This window comes from Bufo bufo, chromosome 1 (genome assembly GCF_905171765.1).
Source record: "Bufo bufo chromosome 1, aBufBuf1.1, whole genome shotgun sequence".
Lineage (NCBI taxonomy): Eukaryota > Metazoa > Chordata > Amphibia > Anura > Bufonidae > Bufo > Bufo bufo.
The window spans coordinates 24,500,487-24,519,820 of record NC_053389.1 but is presented as its reverse complement, the minus strand read 5'-3'; the positions used below and the strand labels follow the sequence as shown (position 1 = coordinate 24,519,820).

At 42.5% G+C, this 19,334-nt stretch overlaps 1 protein-coding gene across 1 annotated transcript in view; it reads left to right on the top strand.

The window, feature by feature from the left end:
- The first annotated feature begins 422 nt into the window (after positions 1 to 422).
- Positions 423 to 19,334, top strand: part of LOC121002980 (neuromodulin-like) — a 31,366-nt gene continuing 12,454 nt past the window's right edge. The window contains exons 1-3 of the mRNA XM_040434937.1: positions 423 to 536; positions 3,040 to 3,232; positions 4,269 to 4,565. Coding sequence (XP_040290871.1) covers positions 423 to 536; positions 3,040 to 3,232; positions 4,269 to 4,565 — 604 coding nt within the window. The remainder of the gene's footprint in view (positions 537 to 3,039; positions 3,233 to 4,268; positions 4,566 to 19,334) is intronic.

Sequence of the window (19,334 nt, the reverse complement as noted above, 5' to 3'; positions counted from 1 at the left end):
TAATAAAGGGTCATGATAATTGTGTACAGACTGATTTGTACATCAAAAAAACAGACAAGAACAGTTTGTTACATTACTCCAGTAACCACTCACCTTCTGTGAAGAGGTCTTTACTAGTGATGATCGAATATGCCCATATTCGAATTCGCGATATTTCGCGAATATTTCGTAAAATATTCGCGATATATTCGCAAATTCGAATATTCGTATTCGTCATCATTTAATTGCGCAAGATCATTGTTACTGGCAGGCAAAGGCAGTATTCGTACAAAATCGATTACATCATATTTACCTAGTGCAATAAAATATACCATCTACATGTTATCTGCTTTTCAATCTTTATTTACCATGTATTAAATAATCGCTAATATTGCGCATGCGCATTGCGATCAATATTAATTAGAATAACGCGACCGGCGGACATGACGTCTTTGTATGCGACGCGACGCGACGCGCAGTTGGCTGGCAGAGTTGCAGACAGTAAGAAGATGGTGCGCCGCACATTTAGCGATCGAGAGGAAAAACTGCTTATAACTGTAAGTATTAACTTTTAGTCTTGTTCTTAATGTGAATGCATATTAAAACCTTTAATAGGCGCGTATGCGAAATTATGCTAATTTTTTTTTTTTTATGTCTTGATTTTTGTGGTGATTTTTTTTTTTTGTGGCTTGGATTTTATGTATATAAAGCTGACAAGTAATTAATTACATGCATACTGTACATCCATCCACACAATAAACACCACACATATAGTTCGAAACACTATATACCACTTAACCACTTCAGCCCCCCTAGCTTAATCCCCCTTTATGACCAGACCACTTTTTAGAATTCCGCACTACGCTACTTTCACAGTTTATTGCTCCGTCATACAAATTACCACCCAAATGAATTTTACCCCCTTTTCTTCTCACTAATACAGCTTTCATTTGGTGGTGATCAATGTGGATGAAAAAATCTCTAAAAAATGTGCAAAAAATAAAAATAAAAAGAGGGGAAAGCTGTAAAACTGCGATCGCTAAGGGACCCTTAGGCCTCATTCACACGTCCGCAATTATGTTCCGCAAAATTTTGTGGAACGGAATTGTGGATACATTCAATTCCATGGGGACAGGCTTTGTCCTGCTCAGATCCGGAATTGCGGATCCGCATTTCCGTATCCGCAAAAATGTAGAACATGTCCTATACTTGTCCGCAATTGCAGACAAGAAAAGGCATTTTCTATATAGTTCTGGCAATGTGCGGATCCGCAAAATGCGGAAAGCACATTGCCGGTGTCCGTGTTTTGCGGATCCACAGATCCGCAGATCCGCAAAACACATACGTTCGTCTGAGTGAGCCTAAAGGGGGGTGATCAGTGACAAGGGGGGTGACGGGGTGATCAGGGGGGTGACATGGGTGATCAGGGGTTAATCAGTGAGAGAGGGGGTGGGGGGGTGGGGGGGGCTCTTGTGTGGTGATTGGTGCAGATACTTTCATTTTCCTCTGGTGGTCCCAAGCAAAAGGGACCACCAGAGGAGGGTGTAGGAGCCATATCAGACGCTGTTCACAGAACAGCGTCTGATATGCGTTTTTTTTAACAATCTGCAGCCTGCCAGCAACCGATCATTGCTAGCAGGCTGCAGATTAATTTCTCCTGCGGCGATTACAGCTGCGCACCGCGCAGGCGGCCCGGCGCGTCTTCTCGCCTCTAGCGAGAGGACGCGCCGGCGCTTCCAGGAGGAAAAAACCTCCCGCCGGCAGGACGCGATTATGCGTCCGCCGGTCGGGAGGCGGTTAACCGCAAACACGGGTAATCTATAGATCCGAGTTTATATTGTCTGTCTGTCAAAATCTTTTTCGGCAGATCGCCAGTATTTGCTGGTTCATTTAGCATTACCCAGGGTGCACCACGGGGAGGCGAACCAGCTGTACACCCCATAAAGTACCATCACTTAATAGACGGGTACTATATTCTAGGCACTATATAACGCACCAATACTGGGCATGAAGCTCCTGTTCCACCACATCCCAAAGATACTCTATTGGGTTGAGATCTGGTGACTTTTTGGGACCATTTTAGTTCAGTGAACTCATTGTCATGTTCAAGAAACCAATTTGAAATGATTAGAGATTTGTGACATGGTGCATTATCCTGCTGGAAGTAGCCATCAGAGGATGGGTACATGGTGGTCATGAAGGGATGGACATGGTCATAAACAATGCTCAGGTAGCCCGTGGCATTTAAACGATGCCCAATTGGCACTAAGGGGCCTAAAGTGTGCCCAGAAAACATCCCCCACACCATTACACCACCACCACCAGCCTGCACAGTGGTAACAAGGCATGATGGATACATGTTCTCATTCTGTTTACGCCAAATTCGGACTCTACCATTTGAATGTCTCCTAATCATCAGATCAGGCAACATTTTTTCTAGTCTTCAACAGTCCAGTATTGGTGACCTCATGCAAATTGTAGCCTCTTTTTCCTATTAGTAGTGGTGATGAGTGGTACCCGGTGGGGTCTTCTGCTGTTGTAGCCCATCCGCCTCAAGGTTGTGCGTGTTGTGGCTTCACAAATGCTTTGCTGCATACCTCGGTTGTAACGAGTGGTTATTTCAGTCAACGTTGCTCTTCTATCAGCTTGAATCAGTCGGCCCATTCTCCTCTGACCTCTAGCATCCACAAGGCATTTTCGCCCACAGGATGGCCGCATACTGGATGTTTTTCCCTTTTCACACCATTCTTTGTAAACCCTAGAAATGGTTGTGCGTGAAAATCCCAGTAACTGAGCAGATTGTGAAATACTCAGACCGGCCCGTCTGGCACCAACAACCATGCCATGCTCAAAATTGCTTAAATCACCTTTCTTTCCCATTCTGACATTCAGTTTGGAGTTCAGGAGATTGTCTTGACCAGGACCACCCCCCTAAATGCATTGAAGCAACTGCCATGTGATTGGTTGACTAGATAATTGCATTAATGAGAAATAGAACAGGTGTTCCTAACAATTCTTTAGGTGAGTGTATATTATATGCTTGTATCTTTTATCTTGCAGAGAATGGTAAAGAAGGGGTATGACCGTACCCGGCGGCATGACTCAAAAAAAGAAATAGTTCGCAGCATACAACAAATGCTGAGAGAAAAATTCGCCCGCGAGCACTCTGAAAGTGCAATAGTAAAGAGGTGGTCGGACCTAAAAAGGCGAGACCCAGAATTCGTCAGAGAAATATCTGAAAGAGTCTGCCCCGGTAAGATGCTTACTGTAACATTACACAATGTGGATGAGAAATAATGTAATGTACAGTGATGTCTAGAATTATTCATACCCTTGTCTTATTATCACATAAAGTTACGTTTAATCCAAAATACAGCTATCATATATACAAAGACGTTATTCACACTAAAATTAATTATAAGCGATGTACAAAAGGCATTATTGTGGTCCCCCTTTCCATATCAAGGAGAGAAATTCCTGTTTAATTGCAAAAAAATAAAAAATCTTGGTATCAACATAGGAAATAACATTAAAGTAATAGCAACATATATACAAAGAACAACTTCACATTAAACTGAAAAATTATAAATTAAACTATACCATACGCTAAGCTATAGATGAAATATAGAATGTATTTTAAGTATTATTTTTTGAAACTATTTACAAGTAATACTGGAAACCCTACCCTTACTATAAAACTAGCTAAAAGACGTTCTACTACCCTAATAATAAACGATGTACCAAAGGCATTATTTAAAAAATATATATATATATATATTTCCTTGTGTACTGGTTTTTTTTGAGTAAACGTAACTAATTTCACATAAAATTATGTTATTGTATGGTCTCTGATTATTATGCTTATTGATCAGGTTTCCACCATTAATTGTCTCTTGTCAAAGTTCTAAATTTTGGTGAAGACCAAGTCCGCCCCTGAATTTTGTCCTTGTAGTTGTTAATATGTCAAAGGATAGACCTTTCTATCCCCCTTTCCATACCAAGGAGATAATTTCCCTGTTAATTGCAATAAAAAAGCTTCTGGGTATAGACATAGGGATTCCCTGTCAAAAAATACATAACTCCAGGGAGGCTGATAATTTTAACAAGGTTAACATGGCTAACCCAAGAGACATAGATGTCTCTCCAATCATCAATATTTGACTTAATATTAAAGGACTTTAATAAAAAAAAATTAAATATCAACCGCATAAGATACAGATTAATGGTTAAATTGTTTAGTTATATTCGTTGATTTTCCTGTCTAAATCATTAACAATGTGTAATTACAGGCCAGCCTGTTCCAACAGTGCGCTCAACACCTGCGCACCGGGATATCCACGTGGTGGAGGTCTCTGAGGAGGAGGAAGAGGAGGCAGGCCCCCCCACCGCGATGGAGACGAGCGACACTGCTCCCCCAGATGTCGCCGAACATGTGGAGGTGGAGGAGGAAGGCGGTCCCTCTCAACCCCACACCTCACCGGCTGCCGCAATACCTCCGGCCGAGGTGACCGAGGAGGAGGAGGAGCAAGAGGTGGCCGCACAGACAGAGGAGGAGGAGGAGCTTGTGACCACCCCACAGCAGGAGGGTAAATATCTACAAAAATCTTTATAAAAATAACTAACAAACCTAATTCTACTTAATTATACTATCAAAGGTAGTTTTGTAATCTTGGTTAGAATTTTTAAAGTAAAAAGTAAGGGTGGAGTTTGAGCAAGGAATGATGGGTGAATGATAAGGGACAGAGCGGCTAGTTTTAACTGGTCTCCCTGTGTCCCTGAGCCAACACCCTGCTGGGTAATGAATGGCAAAGGAAAACAGGGTACGGAAAAAGGAACAGAAAACCAATACATATTACAGTACACATTTAAACAAATAAAAAAAAGCCTTGATGGCGGTCAGGACACACAAAATGGAATTAAAGTGTAGCCAGAGTCCAGGTACACACACTAAACAGTCAATAATATTAATGTAATAGCAACATATATACAAACAACAACTTAACAGTAAACTGAAAAATTATAAGGTAAACTCTACTAAACTCTAAACAATTCATGAAATATCTAAATTTTTAAACTATTGTTTTATCAACTATTTACAAGTAATACTGGAAACGCTAGCCATATTACAAAACTAAATGTTAACATACGTACAAAGACTTCATTCACAATAAGCCTAAATAAAATTATTTTAACACTAATCTAGTCTCAAAAATCTTCAAAATATATAATTCTATTGAACACTATATAAAAATCTATTTACAAGTTAAAATGGAAACACTAGCCATACCATATAACTAAATGCTATCTTACATACCTAGACTATATTAACACTAACCCTAGTAATCATTTAAACGCTAATAAACAAAATAAATTAAAATAAATTATTTAATTTTTTAACATAAAGTATACTTAAAATATTTACAATTAACAAAAAAGGAAATACTAGCCATACTACAAAAATAATTGATATAATATATACAAATACACTGTTCACACTAACCGTAATCACTAATTTAACCGAATAAAAGTATAACCTAATAAAAAAATATATATATAATCTTTTGGAATAAATCATATTTCATACATTTAAACAGTTAACTATTAACACTAACAATACTACAAAACTGAATTCCATCAATGCCTGCAACTGTGACTGATTATCTCTATTTTTATCTTTCACCATAGGGATAAATAATCTAATAAAAAAAATAAAAGGGGTTATAAAAGACCAAAAAAAAAAAGCGAGGCTTTCTGCCTCCAAATGCAAGAATTGGAGAAGAGGCACCGGCTCCTGGAGAGGCAGAACCAGCGGGATCTGCGCGAGGTCCTGGACCAATTGGAACAATTAAAGAAGCACCGTTAGCTTCTTTGTTTTATTCATTTTATATGTTGGGGCTGGGAGGGGATTGTTATTTTGTTTTATATATATATATATATATTTTTAATTAAAAAAAAAATAAAAAATCAGATAGAGCATAGTCTGATTAAAATATTTTTTTGATTCCAAATTCAAAGTTTCTGTTCTTTTGTTAAAGTATGTACTATATAACTTTGAATTAAGCAAGATTTAGTCCAGTTTGTGAATTATGCAGAGTCCAGTCAGAAAGTGTAATGTCATATATATATTAACAGTGCAGTATAATGCCTACACATAACTTAATCAGGACATTGCAGCTAATCAATTTTATTAGGTATACTTAAAGCAATACAAATTACCTAAGTTTAATCCAAAAAAACAAAATGTAAGATAACGGTGTCGTGTAAGGCCCACACAGATAAATACACTAGTTGAGGACAGCAGCAGTGTAAGATAACGGTGTAGTGTGAGGCCTCACGGATTACATACACTAGTGGAGGACAGCAGCATTGTAAGATAACGGTGTAGTGTGAGGCCTCACGGATTACATACACTAGTTGAGGACAGCAGCAGTGTAAGATAACGGTGTAGTGTGAGGCCTCACGGATTACATACACTAGTTGAGGACAGCAGCAGTGTAAGATAACGGTGTAGTGTGAGGCCTCACGGATTACATACACTAGTGGAGGACAGCAGCAGTGTAAGATAAAGGTGTAGTGTGATGCCTCACGGATTACATACACTAGTTGAGGACAGCAGCAGTGTAAGATAACGGTGTAGTGTGAGGCCTCACGGATTACATACACTAATTGAGGACAGCAGCAGTGTAAGATAACGGTGTAGTGTGAGGCCTCACGGATTACATACACTAGTTGAGGACAGCAGCAGTGTAAGATAACGGTGTAGTGTGAGGCCTCACGGATTACATACACTAGTTGAGGACAGCAGCAGTGTAAGATAACGGTGTAGTGTGAGGCCTCACGGATTACATACACTAGTTGAGGACAGCAGCAGTGTAAGATAACGGTGTAGTGTGAGGCCTCACGGATTACATACACTAGTTGAGGACAGCAGCAGTGTAAGATAACGGTGTAGTGTGAGGCCTCACGGATTACATACACTAGTTGAGGACAGCAGCAGTGTAAGATAACGGTGTAGTGTGAGGCCTCACGGATTACATACACTAGTTGAGGACAGCAGCAGTGTAAGATAACGGTGTAGTGTGAGGCCTCACGGATTACATACACTAGTTGAGGACAGCAGCAGTGTAAGATAACGGTGTAGTGTGAGGCCTCACGGATTACATACACTAGTTGAGGACAGCAGCAGTGTAAGATAACGGTGTAGTGTGAGGCCTCACGGATTACATACACTAGTTGAGGACAGCAGCAGTGTAAGATAACGGTGTAGTGTGAGGCCTCACGGATTACATACACTAGTTGAGGACAGCAGCAGTGTAAGATAACGGTGTAGTGTGAGGCCTCACGGATTACATACACTAGTGGAGGACAGCAGCAGTGTAAGATAACGGTGTAGTGTGATGCCTCACGGATTACATACACTAGTTGAGGACAGCAGCAGTGTAAGATAACGGTGTAGTGTGAGGCCTCACGGATTACATACACTAGTTGATGACAGCAGCATTGTAAGATAACGTTTTAGTGTAAGGCCCACACAGATAAATGATTTGGAGGACAGCAGCATTTTCACGTAGAAGATTATATTACTAAGTAGATTCAAGATCTACTTATAGCTCGTCAAAACATAGCAGAAACAGAATGCAGCATATTCTTATCTTGTATCAGGTAAGTGTTTAAAGGTAAGTTTGACAGTGCTAATAACATTCTTTCAATAATAATGAGACTTGTAAATTAACAAATTATATTATTCTGAGATTTTTGACAAAAAAAAATGTAATGCAACACACAATATTTTAGTATCGCAAGCATTGTGTACAGTTTATTTGTCTACAAAATAATATACACATCATATATTTTGTGATGTTTTTTATAATATAATTTTAAAAAATTTAATTAAAATGTACGTGGACTAATTGTGTTTGGGGAGACTATAATCGGTCCATTATTCTCCTATTTTTAAAAAATATTTATAACAACAAAAATAATAATTGAAAAAAAAGCTGATTTGATTCCAAAAATAATGTAGTGGCTATTAACTAACCAGCACGGATTACCAAAAAAAACACAATAGTGTATTTCGGATTTATTATTTATTATTTAACAATATATATTAACATCATGTGCCCATAATCCAAAAATGTTTGTCAAGAATTATCCTATAAAATATTCATGTATTTTTTGCTTAATAAATGTGGCAATAATGCTCTACTCACAAATACGGATTTCCACACGGATAAGTATAACGCCAGTCACACCCAACCATGTAGAGAGGTCAACACGGAAGTCCAGCATCCTTTCCAGGACGACAGACAACACCATGCTAGTACCCAATTCCGTATTTAAAAAAACCCGAAATAAATAAAATTAAATGAAGTTATTAGGTTTATCAATCGGTCGTGTAACATGGTCAATGAACAAGACCTTTTGAAAAGGGAAGCCCTGGTGCGTTGCCCACCATGATATAGTGAGAACCACATCCATTGCCCATTAACCCAATTTCTTCAAAATAATAAAATATTTAAATAAAACAAAACAATTTTGTAAATGAAGCATAACACCACATGATATTTTAATAACTTTTCTTATTATTTAATAGATTTATTTAACTCGTGACAATACCTTTTGAACTAAGCACATGTGCCCACATAAAAAGTTTATAATAAATAACAATCAAATTCCCAAAATTTAATTTAGAAAATAATATGGATAAAATATGGTACATGCTGGTAGTCTCCACATAATCATTCTGAAAATACAGCATAAAAAAATAAAATAAAAATAATGATCACAAAATTTATAAAAAATTTGAAGTTGCCATAACAATGGCACACAATATTCCTAGTAAGCCAACAGTTTTAGGCATACACACTGTTTGACCGAAGCTCTCAATTGTATATCGGATAGGCTCATGTAAATGTGAACTTGTTATTTTATTTTAATTTGTAAAAAAATGTGTACGCAGGGATGGGAATAACTGTGGATTCTTGAATTCTTAATTTCATACTATCAGTCATTTAAAAAAAAAATTCAATAGAAAAAAGCTATTAATAACACTATCAACAGCAGCAACTAGATGTTTATCATTTAACTGAATGTCTAAACATATATTGTAGACCAACATAGGATGACAGGCAGCAGTAGGCGCTAGTAGCTACTGCAGCATTTAGAAGTTTATGGGTCAACCTTTTGACTAATAATATATCTTGAACTAAGTGAACTGAACACAACGTGTAGCAGCACGGTTGGAGTGTTTTATGCGAACCAGGAATATCCTCTCAGGAATGGGCCCCCTCCCAGACCTGGACAGCAGCAGCAGCAGCGTGTAGTATAGTCGACTGGCAGAGCAGCAGGTATAATGGTGCAGCAGGAATATCCTCTCAGGAATGGGCCCCCTCCCAGACCTGGACAGCAGCAGCAGCAGCAGCGTGTAGTATAGTCGACTGGCAGAGCAGCAGGTATAATGGTGCAGCAGGAATATCCTCTCAGGAATGGGCCCCCTCCCAGACCTGGACAGCAGCAGCAGCAGCGTGTAGTATAGTCGACTGGCAGAGCAGCAGGTATAATGGTGCAGCAGGAATATCCTCTCAGGAATGGGCCCCCTCCCAGACCTGGACAGCAGCAGCAGCAGCGTGTAGTATAGTCGACTGGCAGAGCAGCAGGTATAATGGTGCAGCAGGAATATCCTCTCAGGAATGGGCCCCCTCCCAGACCTGGACAGCAGCATAAATAGATAAAAAGAGCAGGTAGATCAGGATGTTCCATGTGTGCAGCAGGATTGTGTTAAAAATGACGCTAAATTCTATATTGTCCAATGTCTACAATGTACATCACAAATACCTTTGCTCCACACGTTGGCTGCACAGGGCTGCTCTCAGTTTCCACATCTGGCACATCCAGTGTGTGTAGCAGAACACAGCGGTAAGGCATCCAGCCTCCCTGTGTGCAGAACCCTTCACGCCAGAGGGCAGTAGTAGTGGCGGGGATTAGCCGCAGCTCTCTCATCCTCCATGTGTCTGTGAGGAGGAAGGGATACCGGCTGTCTCCACACCCATACACGATCATCAGCGCCCACACGCGGTGCTCCATCCTAACGGTGGACCTATCCTTCCTGCACCGGTCTGAACACCGAACTCAGTGAAGATCCAGCTATTCTCAGCAAGGATCTTGACGGCTACTTTTACACTAGCGTTCGGAGCGGATCCGTCTGATGTTTCATCAGACGGATCCGCTCCGATAATGCAGACGTTCGCATCCGTTCAGAACGGATGCGTCTGCATTAAAACGTAGAAAATTTTCTAAGTGTGAAAGTTGTCTGAGCGGATCCGTTCAGACTTTACATTGAAAGTCAATGGGGAACGGATCCGCTTGAAGATTGAGCCATATGGTGTCATCTTCAAGCGGATCCGTCCCCATTGACTTACATTGTAAGTGTGGACGGATCCGCTCGCCTCCGCACGGCCAGGCGGACACCCGAACGCTGCAAGCAGCGTTCAGGTGTCCGCTCACGGAGCGGAGGCTGAACGCTGGCAGGCGGATGCATTCTCAGTGGATCCGCCTCCACTGAGAATGCATTGGGGCCAGACGGATGCGTTCGGGGCCGCTCGTGAGCCCCTTCAAACGGTGCGCACGAGCGGACACCCAAACGCTAGTGTGAAAGTAGTTTTAACCCGTCATGTCTAGTTCACGTCCCTCCCCAGTAGTGTAACAGAAGAGTCAGCTGTATTCCCCGGCTACAGGGATGGCGCTTTGTGGCTGACTCCAGTGCTCAGCACTGATCATCGATCTCATCTCATCTCATGGTGCTGAATAAGGCCTTAGAGGCGACATATCTCTACAAAGGGTGGAGTATTACTTTTCCCCTTTAAGGCTTTCCCAGAAAGGGTATGGCTATCAAAGTGCTGCAACTTCACTTTCACTAAGCGGGGCCTAGTAAGGATTCTGGTATGAAGGCATTATGTGTCTGGGTCTTGTATTGATTTTTGGATAAACTATACCTAGATAAGGACAGTAGCTGTGCTACAGTTACTTGTGCTTGAAATCAAAATTGACATTAAAATTAACTACAATAAATACATAAATAGGATTGACTACAATGCAGATTACGCGAAGTAGAGACTATAGAATAATGCAGACCTTCACAGGAGTGAAGTGTTATTTATTTAAAAATATATATTGATATATACTATATGTATATTTATATATGTGTGCTGTCACACTACGATATATATATAGAACCTTTCACTTCTGAAAAGTGAATTATGGAAAATTTACATCCTCCGGATAGCAGCATTGCAGATGATTGTGTTAGTGGACTTTATGTAAGAATCTTAACTACTCCTTTTTTTATATTACAACTCAACTAAAATGAAGCACAGCTGCAGTGCATTGGGTATGCGGGTAAAGGTAAGCTTTAAATGATAGTTCTTTTTAAAACCCAGAAACATAATGCCTTCATACCAGAATCCTTACTAGGCCCCGCTTAGTGACAGTGAAGTTGCAGCACTTTGCTAGCCATTCTATTTCAGGGAAAGCCTTAAAGGGGAAAAGTAATACTCCACCCTTTGTAGAGATATGTCGCCTCTAAGGCCTTATTCAGCACCATGAGATGAGATCGATGATCAGTGCTGAACACTGGAGTCAGCCACAAAGCGCCATCCCTGTAGCCGGGGAATACAGCTGACTCTCCTGTTACACTAGCGTGGAGGGACGTGAACTAGACATGATGGGTTAGCAAGCACTACGGACACGTCAAGATCCTTGCTGAGAATAGCTGGATCTTCACTGAGTTCGGTGTTCAGACCGGTGCAGGAAGGATAGGTCCACCGGTAGGATGGAGCACCGCGTGTGGGCGCTGATGATCGTGTATGGGTGTGGAGACAGCCGGTATCCCTTCCTCCTCACAGACACATGGAGGATGAGAGAGCTGCGGCTAATCCCCGCCACTACTACTGCCCTCTGGCGTGAAGGGTTCTGCACACAGGGAGGCTGGATGCCTTACCGCTGTGTTCTGCTACACACACTGGATGTGCCAGATGTGGAAACTGAGAGCAGCCCTGTGCAGCCAACGTGTGGAGCGCTGTATGGCTACTACATTGATTATAGTTGAATAGATTTTTGATTATAGTTCAATAGATTATTGAGTTTTTTCAATTTAAAAAATTGATATATATTAAAACATAATCCATATTTAAGTCTATATATACATAAAAGATATGTTTAAGGGAAAATTCATATAATTATTTTCTATAATTCATATATTTACACTACACAACACATGATTAAAGAAATTTAGAGACATTATTAAAATAAATTATTAAATAAAATTTCTTTATCAGACTCTGTACATGATTCACCAAAATTAATAAATTAATTAAAAATATATTGACACATATATACATATGAGAAGATTAAATTTAATAAGTAATTTTTTCATAATAAAGTAGATTTGATAAAAAAATAACTTAATAAAGAATATTAAAAATCATATTAAAATCAATAAAAAATTCATCAATAAATTCATAAATATATACAACACATATAAAAAGAAATTCATAAATAGGATAAAAAATAACTTCATATTAAGATAAGACAATAAATTAGTTAAAAAGGTTAAAAAACAACGGATTTACGGAGGGAGAGCGAGGGAGAGGAATGGACAAGGGACCCTTCAACGGCCTGAACCGACAGCTGGGGCCAGGAAGTCACTGCCGATCCAGGACTCGTTCATTTTGATGAATGTCAGTCTGTCCACGGAGTCAGTGGACAGACGGGTCCTCTTGTCTGTGACCAGCCCACCTGCTGCGCTGAATGTCCGCTCAGACAGTACGCTGGAGGGGGGGACAGACAATAACTCCAGCGCATACTGAGCGAGCTCACGGCAGGTGTCCAGTCTGGCAACCCAGTACTCCATGGGGTCGTCAGTGCTCATGCTGTCGGAAGCACCAACGGACCCCATGTAGTCTGCCACCATGCGGGCCAGCCGCTGGTGGTTGCTGCTGCTGCTGCTGCTTGCACTGGGTCTTGCAAACTGGTAGAACAGCCTCATCTCACCCATTAGGTCACCTGCTCGGCTGGTGCTGCTGGGTCCAGCCACCTGCTGGGTGAGATGGGCGGGGGAAACTGGAGCTGGAGGCCGAGGGGTAGTCTGCTCCAGACGCTTGATCAGACAGGCCCGCAGTTGTTCCATCCGGGCCTGCCGCCGACTTGATGGTATAAACTGTTCCAGTTTCCCCTTGCATCGTGGGTCTAAAAGGGTGGCCAACCAATAATCATCCCTCCCCTTAATACTATTGATCCGGGGGTCCCTCCTGAGGCATCGCAGCATGTGGGCAGCCATGGGGAAGAGGACAGCCCGCTGTGACTCGTCATGGCTGCCCGGGACCATGACCTCTTGGTCCTCCTGCTGCTGTTGCTGCTGCTCCAGGTTGGAGCTGCCCCACCCCCGGACTAACGGTGCCCCCATCACCGGCTCTCCCTCCTGACCAGGCCCAAACTCCTGGACGTCCACTGTGTCATCCTCCTCCTCCTCCTCAACGTCCTGGGCCTGGTCCTGGTGGAGCAAGGCAGCCTCATCTTGCTCCACCAAGGCACTCTCCCCAGCTTCAAGCAGGCGATCGAGTGTCCTGTCCAGCAGGAACACTAATGGGAGCACGTCATTGAGGCCGACATGCTCCCCGCTGACCATCTTGGTCGCCTGCTCAAATGGGGCCAACACGTGACAGACCTGCTGTATCTGCCCCCACTCCGCATTAGTGACATAGGGGAGTGGGTGTGATGGCCCTGAAGTGCCTAGGTCCAGCAGGTATTCCCTCACCGCCCGTCTCTGCTCCCACAACCTTTCCAGCATGTGGAGGGTTGAGTTCCACCGCGTCACACTGTCCACAATCAGCCTGTGAGGGGGCAGGCTGTTGTCCCGCTGAAGTCTGGACAGGGACGCGGTGGCAGTTGGGGAGCGTCGGAAATGGCTGGCAATCCTACGTACCCTTAACACAATGTCACTCAAACCTGGGTACGTACGGAGGAACTTCTGTACCACTAGGTTGAGGACATGTGCCATGCAGGGCACGTGGGTCAGAATGCCAGCCTGAAGGGCTGCGAGTAGGTTGCTGCCGTTTTCACAGACAACCAAACCTGCCTGGAGCCTACAGGGTGTCAGCCACTTCTGGACCTGAGCCTGAAGTGCGGCCAGAACTTCAGGTCCAGTGTGTCTCCTGTCTCCCAAGCTCACAAGCTGGAGCACGGCCTGGCAACAGACGTGCCCCACACTTGCATAGTTACGGGGACGCTTACTGGGGGGCTCAGCAGCAGTGGAGACAGTGGCTTGTGGGACAGCAGCAGTTCTCCCCTGGACACCCCGCGGCGGCACCACAAACTCTGATGCCGCCGATCCCTCCCCGGCGCCTCGGAGGGACACCCAATGGGCAGTAAAACTCAAGTATCGTCCCTGCCCATGTCTGCTAGTCCAAACATCCATTGTGAGATGTACCCTGTCGCTGACAGCATGATCCAGCGACAGGCATACATTCTCCACAAGGTGCTGGTATAGGGCAGGGACGCCAGTCCTGGCAAAGTAATGGCGGCTGGGGACACGCCATCTGGGTTGTGCCTGCTCCAACATCTGCCGGAACGGATTGCTGTCCACAAGATTGTAAGGGAGCAGATGTTGGGCAAGAACCCTTGCCAGGAGCCCATTGAGTCAACGCACACGTCGGTCCCCGGGGGCATAGGGCGCGGTGCGTTCAAAAGCGTCAGCAACTGATGGCTGGCGCCGGACGGCAGTGGAGGAGGAGATAGAGGATGGTGCAGTGGAGGCAGAGGTATGGCTGCCGGTCCCAGTACTTCTATGAGAGGGAGTGGCGGAGTGGGAATGACTTACGGGGATCTGTTGTGGGGGCTGCTGTACTGTGGCAGGAGCTGCTGTCCCCTGCACACTGCTGGTGGCGCTGCTGCTACCACCCTTCATCTGTTCCCACTCCCGCCAGTGGTTGACCCGTAGGTGCTGGTTCAGGGCTGTAGTACCCAGCCGAGCCACCACCCTCCCTCTCTTCACCCTGGCACGGCATAGCTGACAGATTGCTACTGTAACATCGTCAGCTGCCAGGGTGAAGTAAGCCCAAACAGGCGACTTATGCACCGACCGCCGGTCAGATGGGTTGGTGCTCACTTGCGTCTGTTCGGGCTCGGTGCGCACAGGTGGAGGTGGCTGCTGCTGCTGCCTCCTACTGCTGACATTACCAGTGGAGCCCCTGCTGCTAGACTCACTGGTAACCTGGCGCACCGTTTGCCTCCGGTGCCGACCTTCCTCCTCATCAGTGCTGCTGATGCCTGACAAGGGAGGTGGCATCCATTCTTGGTCACCCTCCTCTTCATCCCCCGATGTGTCAGACCCAGGGCCAAGCCTTGGTGAACAGAGGGGAGCAGCTGACATAGAGCCCCTGACCGGGCTCTGCTGTCCCCTCGCTGATGCCTGGGTCTGACTAGGTACAGGGGTTATGTGGCTGACACCACCTGCACCTATTGGAAGGGATGTCACTGGCACCATCTCCCCCTCCATCTCTTCCAAGAGTTGCTGACCATGGGGAGGACTGAACTGCAGTTCTGCCTCCTGTTCCTCCTGAGTTGCCTGCCCAAAAATATCAGAATCAACATCCTCAAAAAGATCAGGTGATAAATTTTCGGGGGTGGGGGTTGATTCTGCAGGAGGCAGAACCCTGCAGATGCTGCTGCTGCTGGTTGTGGCTGGGCCGGAGGACTCTGTGGCACTGGACTGTGCCATCATAGCCACAACTTGTTGGGCATCCTGAGAACTAATTGGGCGGCTGCCACGCCCAAAGAACTCTCTGATTAGTCGGACGCCCCTCACACTTGAACCTCTGTGGGTAGAGGAGCGGTCCCGTGCAGGCAGCGGTCCAGCACTGGAACCAACTCCCCTACCACGACTTCCAGAACGCCCGCGTGATGTCATACTGGTCAGAGATTGGTCTTACTGTCACAGACCAAAAAAAAAGTGTGGGATTTGGGGAAAACTTTATTGGGATGGGGAATCTGGGGCTAAAATGAAAAACGAATTCAATAAATTAAATCAATAAATTAATAAATCCTAACCTCTATATAATTTTTTTTTGTTTTTTTAACTATGAAAAGACGCAGACTCTGACGCAGACAGACACAAAAGCAAATAAACTATTCAACAACTACCCTATATAAACTTTTTTTTTTTTTTCTTTTTTTTCAAACTAAAGGAAGACAAGGACACTGACGCAGACAGACACAGAACCTAGTAGACTAAGGAAAAACTACCCTATATAAACTTTTTTTTTTTTTTTTAGCTAACAAAAGACACAGACACTGACACTGACAAACACAAAAGCTACTAGACTAAGGAAAAACGACCCTATATAAACTTTTTTTTTTTAGTTTTTTTTTTTTTTTTTAACTAAGAAAAAGACGCGGACTCTGACGCAGACAGACACAAAAGCTACTAAACTATTGAACAATTACCCTATATAAACTTTTTTTTTTTTTATTTCAACTAACAAAAGACGTTGACACTGACACTGACAGACACAAAACCTACTAGACTAAGGAAAAACTACCCTATATAAACTTTTTTTTTTGTTTTTTTCAACTAAGAAAAGACGCGGGCTCTGACACAGACAGACACAAAAGCTACTAGACTAAGAAAAACTACCCTATATAAACTTTTTTTTTTCTTTTTTTTTTTATCTAACGTAAAACACGGACACTGACAGACACAAAACAAATACTACACAAACTAAACTATTATAACCTAAGGAAATACACTAACACACCTAACTAAAACACTAAAACTAAACTAAACTAAAGCCTACAATATAACTAAACTTAAGCTCCCTCAATCTACACTAATCACTCCCTACTACTACAACCTACACTATAGAATGAATAATTAGATTGTGAAATATATTGCTTTTAAAAAAGCACAATTCCACACCACACAGCACAGCACAGTTTTTAGCTCCTAACACAACCAACTCCAAGTAAAACTGCACAGAATGGCTGCTGGGAAGAATATTATATAGTAAAGAGGTGGGGAGCTTTCCGATTGGTTGCTAGGGAGGTTGCTAACCTATGACAACTGTAGGTACATCATTTTCATTGGACAAAAAGACAGAAGGGAGGGATCTATGTACTTTGACGGAAATGATATATTCGCATAAATTCGCATTACGAAAAAAAATCGCAAACTGAACTAAAATTAGTGTAAACTTTATAATTAAGTGATGATTGGAAGTCTCACCTCACCCTACCAATTTAATTTGCACCACAAGCTACAAGCAGCCTGCTTCTAGCTTGTGGTCCAATTGAGATTTAGATAGTTTATACTGTGCAAGGCATAGAATATTCGTGTATGCGAATTTTCGAATATATTCGCAATTCGCAGCGTTTACGAATTCGCAAGCGGGAAAAAAATCGCATGGCAAAAAAATCGCAAAAACACTTTAACTTTCATGGCCGGGATGGTCAAGTCAATCAATGCGCAGGAAGAATAGCACGTGTGAACGAAATCGCATCGCTTAATAAAAATCGCATTACGAAAAATCGCAAAAAAGGCAGGATTTTGGCTATGGTTTTGAAAAAGAGCCTTGATGCAAAACAACACCTTAAATGAATGAAACTCAGAGTCACTCAAACTCATTTATCAACACAAGTGAACTGAAGTTCGTGAACTTATTGTGTATCATCTAATTTAACCAACGCGAATATTCGCAATATAGAATTTATGGCATGATATTCGAAAAAAATCGCGAAATCGCGAATATGCGATATTCGCGCGAAATATTCGCATTGCGAATATTCGCGCCCAACACTAGTCTTTACCCTATTCACAGTTTAAACGCATCAAGAGAATTGTGTCAGACGAATCAGTGAGGGGGGTCAGATTTAATGAGATGGCAAAAAAAAAATTTCTTTGAGGGGATATCCCAGACCCTTATTGGATTCTGAGATGAAGAAATGTAGCAGCAAAATGGAGATACCCAAGCCTCATACTGATAATAAACAGACATAGGCGTCAACTTTTCCTTTCCACACCTAAAAGGGGCACTTTCCCTTGCTTGCAGTGTGTTCACTGTTCTGCGGTAATTAAGGGTGAATCCTTTTTCCATCCACACACTGGTAAGAAATTTCCTGTAAAAGGTTTCTTTACCTGTGATAGCAACTATGTTGTGCTATTACTCAAAAAACTTGAAATTTTTGGATCCACACCCTGCAGACCATTGAACCAAAAGGTTTAAATCGGGAATACGAATTAAATGCATTTCTGTAAGATACATGAAAGTTTTCTTTTTTTCATTATTGCAATAGACAATAATTGGCATTGTATTTTAATATACATTTTTTATTTGTTTAGTCACAGAGAAAATGAAACAAATGAAAAAAGCAACAAGATTTGATATCTTTAGATTATGTGTAGCCTGTGGGAGACTTATTTCTCAGGGTAATTATTATTATTTTTTGTATCCATTGTATTTTTGCATCTCATGCAATTTGCTAACTTCTCTTTTCTGTAAAACCCACCTTAATTAAAGCTATAAGATTTAATTGTATTATATGTTAAACAGTACCGTGACTTTGTTGCAACAATGTTTATAACTGTTGTGCTTCATGTTTTGTGTATCTCTGTTTCTATGGTGATGTGACCTCATCACGTTTGACGCCGATATGGGCGCACTATTTAAATGTGTTTCATGCAGTAATTCACTATGCTTGACAAAGGCTCATACCTGAGCCGAAACACGTGTCGCATCTGCGCTGTTTTCCTCCATGCTCCAATAAAGCAAAGATTTGTGATCAAAAGTGAAGTGCCGGTCTCTTGTTCTATATCGTAAGTGGGCTTTTCCCCACTTAAGGGGGAAAAAAATTCTTCCCGACTCCAATCAGACAATCAGAATAACTCTCTGGATCAACGACCCCTCTCTAGTAGCTATAGCCTGTAATATCACCCTCCAGAAATACATCCAGGCCCCTCTTGAATTCCTTTATTGTACTCACCATCACCACCTCCTCAGGCAGAGAGTTCCATAGTCTCACTGCTCTTACCGTAAAGAATCCTCTTCTATGTTTGTGTACAAACCTTCTTTCCTCCAGACGCAGAGGATGTCCCCTCGTCACAGTCACAGTCCTGGGGATAAATAGATGATGGGATAGATCTCTGTACTGCCCCCTGATATATTTATACATAGTAATTAGATCTCCCCTCAGTCTTTTTTCTAAAGTGAATAACCCTAATGCTAATAATCTTTCAGGGTACTGTAGTTGCCCCATTCCAGTTATTACTTTAGTTGCCCTCCTCTGAACCCTCTCCAGCTCTACTATGT